Raw genomic sequence first — 7,487 nt, forward strand, 5'->3', positions numbered from 1 at the left:
CCTTTCACACGTGCCGGGCACGACCCGATTAATCACGTGCTGGGCCGGCCCACCACGGGCCAGGCACGCGTGCTAACAAGCCGGCCTGTCAGGCATGACCCATTTGGCCAAGTATAGTATAATATCAGCCCGGCCAGCAGATGGCCTGTCGACCAACCCATCCCCGTCGCCTGTCCTACAAAACCCTGGCATTTCCTATTTGGCGCTGCAGGCGTCCGTTACTGTGCATTTTGCAAACGGGCGCCTGCAGCGCTCCAAACTGGGCCGGCCCATTGTTTCCAGTGTCGCGAGCGCAAAAAAAGTGCGATAAGGGGTTCGAACCGGCGACCCCTTGATCGCAAATGCCTCGTTCCAACCACCAAGTTATCCATCCCGCGTGCTGCACAGATGCTTGGTCTTTTCCTTTTATTTTGTCCATTAGTTTAGTTTGTTTTTTCTTTTTTGTTCTTCTTTTTTGCATTTTCTTTCCTTTTTGTATCTTTTTTCTGTTTCCTCCTTTTTGTTTTCTTTAGTGTGCGTTTTTAAAATTCATGAACCTTTTCTTCTAAATAGATGAACTTTTTTTTTCAAATTTTATGAACTTTTTCAAATTCTATGAACTTTTTTCGAATTTGTTGAACAAATCGATGAACTTTTTGGAAAATTGATGAACTACTTTTACAATTTGATGAACTATTTTTCCAATTTGATGAACTTTTTTCAAAAAGTGATTTTTTTTTCAAATTCAATGAATTTTTTTCTAAATTGATGAACTATTTCCAATTTCAACAAAGTTTCTGAATTCGTGAACTTTTTTGAATTCATGAACTTTTTTGTAGTAATCACATGTTTTCTAAATCGATGAACTTTTCTCACAAGCGATGAACTTTTTTAACTTTATGTACTTTTTCTCAAAAAATGATAAACATTTCTCTCAAAATTGATTAACTGTTTAAAATTCATGGGATTTTTTAAATAAAAAACCTAAGTGATAGAAAAATAGCGGCCACACTTGTTCTTATACTGATAGCACTATGACCAGTCACAACTCTCCACTTGCTGTAGTGGTCAAACTAAGTTCGGCCGGAGACTTGGTGTTGCAAGTTCCAATCCTGGCGAGTCGCATTTTTTTGCGCTTTTCTGCCCTTTGCCTTCGCGGGCCGGCCCAACAATGCGCCGCAGCGGGCGCCAGCTACCTATGGGCTTCGGGCGCTTAGGGTGTGTTTGGTTGCAGTCACGGGCCGGAATGTCATGGGTCGGACCCGTTACTAGGCCTCCACTCGACCCCGATAAAATCGATGGAATCACGCAGTACGAGCCCTTTCCCACTTCCGCAACCCTATCGCTGCTCCTCTCCTGGCGCCGCTCGACCTCCTCCTTCCTCTCGCTCAGGTGCGCCGCCGGCCCTCTTCCTCCCTCTCTCTGCTTCGCCGCCGGCCCTTTTCCTCCCTCCCGCTCTCTCTGCTGCGCCGCCGACCCCTCTCCTAGCTCGTGCGCGCCGCGTCCCCTCTCCCTCGCTACATCTCCTGCAGAGCCAGCCCTCTCCCTCGCTCCAGATCTTGCGCCGCCGGACCTCCCTCCCTCGATCCATCTCCGGCGCCGCCGGTTTCCATTGTTGCTTATCTCGTACTCTCTCGATCTGCAGGATACCAGGAGAAGGCAGGGGTCTAGGGCGGCACTCCGGCGCGGCGGCAGAGGGAATCAGACCCTCCTCTCCTCAAGGTATGAACCCTCTTCCTCCCCCCTTGTATATGCTGCTGTCCAGTACATTTTTTGCTCAACTTCTTGCTGTCCAGTACATGTTTTTGTTCAAATTGCTGCTGTCGAATACATGATTTTGTTCAAATTGCTGCTGTCCAGTACATATTTGCAATCTATGGTGATGTGTAATATTTTTGATAGCCTATCCCTCCTCGTCGCCTCCTTCAACCGCCTCCTCTCATCTCACGGAAACAAACAGGGGAAAACCAACCAGAGAGCTTCCCCCAGTGCGCGATGGGGAAGAAGAAGGAGCGGTCAGTGAATGTGTCGGGCAAGCCCCGTCACTCTCTCGACGTCAACCGCCCCAATGACAAGAAGGGTGCTGGCGGCGGCGGCGGCGCCGGCGGCGGGAGCCGGTCCGCGGCCACGGTGCGGCGGCTCAAGATGTACAAACTAAGGCCCATGAGGGACCGCGGTGGGAAGATCGTCAAGCACGACCTCCAGTCCAAGGAGCTCCCCAACACCCGCATCGAGCCTGACCGCCGGTGGTTTGGTGAGCAAACCCCCCTACCTCTCTGTTTGTTTTTCTTGTTGCGCACTTGATCGATGCCCTTAAGATACGAGGGCAGGTAATTACGTTGCTGTTGATTTGGATCAAGTAGGGATGTGTACACTTTTACAGCGTGTTTGGTAGATTAAGTGAAAGGGAATGGGAATTTATGAGAGGGAGTTGTCTGAGGGATTAGACTTGGGAAGTGGACTATTAGTCCCCATCCCATGTTTGGTGTGGTCTGGGAAATAATTTGTGGAATAATTATCATGAACAAAGGAAAAGGAAGGGGACACGGAAATGATGAAACCAACCTGTAACATGTGAAGCCAAGAAAAAAATTTGAAAGGAAAATTGATCTGCAAGGGTTTGTAAATGGAAAGATAAAGAATCAAAATCTGTTGCTAGCAAAATCTGAATGTATGTATTGAAAAAACAGATGGGATGCAACTTGCTGCTTGGCTGAGATGTACTCGTGCCTGGCGTTGCATCTACAGATTAGGGAGCAGTTAGCTCGCCGATTTATTTGGAGGAAAAATAATACTTCCGCAAGTATTTAGCTAGGATTTCTGTAGAGCCTTTTCTTTTGCTACGTGATCTGGGCCAACAAATCTGCAACAATTTTTCTTAAACGTCAACTCCCATTCCTTCGTTGAATTACCAGGGTCCCCCTAGGGAAGAGATCGATGGGAGTTGGGCCTACTAATTCCCTTGCCACTTCCCTTCTTAATTCCCAAGTCCCTGATCCAATCAAGAGATTTTATGTCTCACCCATCTGAAACTCCCATTCCCTCTAACTCCCCCCAACCAAACGCGCTGTTAGGAGCAGTCGGGAGCTTGATAGATGTATGAGGAGAGCAGAGAAGATGTTATGGTTTCATTTTTGTATCCAGTTAGTAGTGTAGCAATTACCATGCCTAAAGCTCTTTTGCTGATTAGAGTCTGTCTGAGTACTGATTGGCTCAAGTAATTGCTAAGACACAGTACATATAGTGAACTTGGTGGGTGATACATCAGATCGTCTACATAACAGTTGGTTAAATCAAACTTTGTTATGATTTTTATTGGATTGAATTTGTTAATACTGTCACAGGATATGCAGTGCAGATGATTGACGATTAATTTTGTATACGAATTTATTCCATTATAAGCCTGGTGGTGTAACAGTGAATGTTGATTGCATTATTCTGCCTCTTTGGTTATCACAGGAAATACACGAGTTATCAATCAGAAAGAACTTGAATATTTCAGGCAAGAACTCCAGGCACGGCTTACAAATAACTACAGTGTGTTACTGAAATCTAAACAGCTGCCACTATCGCTTCTGCAGGATCATCAGAAGGTAAACACTTATGTATACTTCTATCATCCTGATCATTGATTTTGCACGTGCAGCTCATGGAGTATTAGTGTATGTGACTGACACTATTTTGCTGAAACTAGTGTTTAACTTAATTACTTGTACTCCTGGGTTCAATTTTATTTTTGGTTAAATAGCTTGGAACCTTCCACATTATTGTGAAGTATCATATTGTAAGATGATTTTTCTGCTCACATATGTTCGCTCATGTTGATTATACAGCAAGCTCGTGCACATCTTCTTGACACTGAGCCTTTTGAGCATGCCTTTGGACCAAAGGGCAAGCGTAAACGACCAAAACTATCCAGTCTTGATTATGAATCTCTTATAAAGAAAGCTGATGATTCTCAAGGTACGAGTCAGAGCAATTAGCTTTAAGATTGGTCTCCAGTTCTGGAGCTAGAGCCGAATATGTCATTCAACTTTGCATGCATATAACAAAGAAATCTGGCCTACTGGCTGTTCATCTGCTACTGTATATGACAAAGAATAAGTGTGTCAGTCTTAAGAAGTTCCATAATTTTCTAAAGTAATATTTAATTGCATGAAGTTGCATGTATTATTTGTCAAGGATAGCTGTGTATCTTGGTAAACTTTTATTTTGTGCTTTTTAGATGCGTTTGAGGAAAAACATGCTTCATCAAAGTTGCCGAAGGATGAAGAGGAAGATGGCTTAAGGGATCTAGTCAGGCATAATATGTTTGAGAAGGGACAAAGCAAAAGAATTTGGGGTGAACTTTATAAAGTTCTTGACTCTTCAGATGTTGTTGTGCAGGTCAGTGTTACACAATGTGGTGACCCCATCAGAGTTACTCTTTACTATGTAATCAATAGAATTTCTCTGCATGTAGATATTGTTTTAAATTAGTATCTGTATATATTGATTGCTTAAATTGTTATTTCTTCCACAGGTGTTGGATGCCAGGGATCCAATGGGCACGAGATGCTACCATCTGGAGAAACATCTGAAGGAGAATGCCAAGCACAAACACCTGGTATTCTTACTAAATAAGGTATCATTTTAAGTTGTGCTCTTAGTGCAAATGTTGATTGTTTACCTGTTGCAATGCATTACAACATAATGATGATTGGGCACATTTCATTTGTTGTTCAGTGTGATCTAATACCTGCTTGGGCAACAAAAGGGTGGTTGCGTACTCTGTCCAGGGACTATCCCACCCTAGCATTCCATGCGAGCATCAACAAGTCTTTTGGAAAAGTAAGTGAGTTTTTTTTTATATTGTGTTATGATTGTTGTGCTCCTTTATAGTGTGCACTTATACTTTTGAACCACTTCCAGGGATCTCTTCTTTCAGTATTAAGGCAGTTTGCCCGTTTGAGGAGTGACAAGCAAGCCATATCTGTTGGATTTGTTGGATATCCCAACGTTGGGAAGTCCTCAGTTATCAACACATTACGCTCCAAGACTGTAATTCTCTTTTCTTTCTTGTCCTTTAGATGACAATTTTTAAGAAAAATTTCTGATGAATTTTTATATACCTGTAGGTTTGCAAGGTAGCTCCGATTCCTGGAGAGACTAAGGTGTGGCAATACATCACCATGACTAAAAGAATCTTCTTAATTGATTGCCCTGGGGTTGTGTACCAAAACAATGATACAGAGACTGATGTAGTTCTTAAGGGTGTGGTATGTATCTCTACTTGTGCCCTTTTTGTCTTCTCTTTTTGAAATTGCAGATATTCAAGCATTTTCATCTGTTTTTATCTTTCCCATCTTATTTTTTTTATGTTCTCATCTTTGTTCCTATTTCAAGGAAGTGTTGAACTTCCATTTGAACATGAAAGTAATTATATTCCTTTAATTGCAACCATCATTTCCATGTCTTCATGTATATTGTTATTTCATGATATGCATTGTAGGAAGGGTATTGGTACAGAGTTGTCCTATTTTATGGAATGACAGTAATATTTGTTTTTCTTGACTAGCACTGGTTTAGCAATGCTAGTTTTGAGTTTTTTTTAGTAAATAACGTACTAATATTTGTCACCAGGTACGGGTGACAAATTTGGATGATGCTTCTGAGCACATTGGGGAAGTTCTAAGGCGTGTAAAGAAGGAGCATCTACAAAGAGCTTACAAAATACAAGACTGGTACCCCCCCCCCCCCCCTCCCCAAACACATGCACTCACACAACCGAAGGTTCTAGTTTACTTTTATTGTAGCTGTGTTCCTTTCTGAGCACACATATTTTCTCTTCTGATAAAGCTTCTTAGCGGCAAGGTCCTGGAAAGGCAGTCACCGAAGCTATCCTATATGAGATATCGTAGTATCTAGGTAACACTGATTAATATTCTGAAAAATTAAATAGCGGTGCTAAAGCATCAAATAATAATCCCATGCTTATAAACTGCACATAACATAAACGGAGTAAAAACAAGATCATAAAAGCATATCTAATCACTACCGTGGGAGTAACGTCTAAAGATGATATATATCACAGCTGCAAACTATATTAGCTATAGTGCTAATAGCAGCCTATTAGCTGTGTTTGTGTTTTTTTGTGCACAGCGTTGCTTTTGAAGTCTTCCTAATGTTTAGAACTCTGGAGCTCTTGGCATATCTGGTTATTAAGTACTCTGGTCCATAATGAACGTCACACATCATTGTTGACCTGATGGTGTTCCTTCACTATAATAACTAAAACCCACAGCCGGAGGAGATGACACATCTTTTATACTTACTGATCTTGCTCTCACCAGGGCTGATGATAATGATTTTCTCGTCCAGCTGAGCAAGATGAGTGGAAAGCTACTCAAGGTACAGCGTAAACTTGTGATATTGTCCGTTCCTATTACAATTTTGCCAAATATTTCTCTTGCCTGTTCAGAGATGAACATACTGTACTGCAATTTCGTAACACTTGTATGTCTTTATATAATAAGTAATATATCCGACTTCACTATATTCAGAGTTGAACATACAGCTACTGACTTTTATGATTAGAATATTGATGAACGCTGTTAACTCAAAACCTAGACTAGCCAGGCCCCAGCCCATGAGTGGGCTGATCTACTGCTTCATTCTCAACCTCTGTTTTTGATTCTTAGGGTGGGGAACCTGATCTGACAACAGCAGCCAAGATGGTACTTCATGACTGGCAGAGGGGCAAGATACCCTTTTTTGTGCCTCCGCCACAGCAGAATGAAGATGGTCCTTGTAAGATTACTGAACCTGTGGAGGGATCTGGTGAGGAAGTGGTCAGCAGTGACCGGGCTGCTGCTGCCATGAAAGCCATTGCGGGAATTATCTCTTCGCAGCAAACGATGAATGTCCCCTGCCAGAAGGAACTTGGCAGAAATGGCGAAGACAGTGAACTCCCGGAGCAATCAGACCTTTTGGTAAAAGACTGAAAGGCTAGCAATCCTGCATGAGAAGATCCCTGGTATTTTTGCCCGCGAACATCTTCACGAGTGCCACCGAAGTTATTCACTGTTTGCCATGAAGTACACAGTTACGCAGGGGGGACAATCCTTTGATATGTATCGTTCATGTTATCTGTAGCTTTCTGATGGATTAGGTAGAGCGTTGTTGGCATCTACATCAAAACTTGTCTTTTGTTCACCTCAAGTTCTAGTTAGATTTCACACCCTGTTTTATACATAGATAAATACCATTTGGTTCAAAATGCAACTTCTGCAATTATGCCTTTCTAATTTTTGTTTTCCACTTGATGTTGACATACGTGGATCTGCGTTACCCGTACGGCCTTGTTCAGTTGCGTGTGAATCCGAGTGGATTTAAGGGTTTTGAGGGGGATTTAAACCTCTTTTAAGTCAAAATACGAATCAATCCTTGTCAATCCCCTCCAATCCTCTTGGGGAGAGGATTAACCGAACAAAGCTTCCTTATGATACTATATCATATTACAAATTTGG

General features: G+C 42.4%; 1 protein-coding gene across 2 annotated transcripts; it reads left to right on the forward strand.

The window, feature by feature from the left end:
• Positions 1–1,256: 1,256 nt before the first annotated feature.
• On the forward strand, positions 1,257–7,265 carry LOC125517572 (nuclear/nucleolar GTPase 2). Of its 2 annotated transcripts, none has more exons than XM_048682776.2 (13): positions 1,257–1,371; positions 1,625–1,701; positions 1,882–2,233; positions 3,439–3,572; positions 3,813–3,942; positions 4,205–4,365; positions 4,502–4,603; positions 4,705–4,809; positions 4,891–5,019; positions 5,097–5,237; positions 5,602–5,702; positions 6,312–6,369; positions 6,660–7,265. In XM_048682776.2, the coding sequence occupies exons 3-13, from the start codon at positions 1,975–1,977 to the stop codon at positions 6,960–6,962; spliced, it is 1,623 nt and encodes a 540-aa protein (XP_048538733.2). In that variant the 5' UTR covers positions 1,257–1,371; positions 1,625–1,701; positions 1,882–1,974; the 3' UTR covers positions 6,963–7,265. The 2 variants fall into 2 exon arrangements, with proteins under 2 accessions (XP_048538733.2, XP_048538734.2); XM_048682777.2 differs by having other exon boundaries at positions 1,940–2,233.
• Positions 7,266–7,487: the final 222 nt, after the last annotated feature.

This window comes from Triticum urartu, chromosome 6A, assembly GCF_056163025.1.
Source record: "Triticum urartu cultivar PI428250 chromosome 6A, HENAU_Tu73, whole genome shotgun sequence".
Taxonomy (NCBI): Eukaryota; Viridiplantae; Streptophyta; class Magnoliopsida; order Poales; family Poaceae; genus Triticum; species Triticum urartu.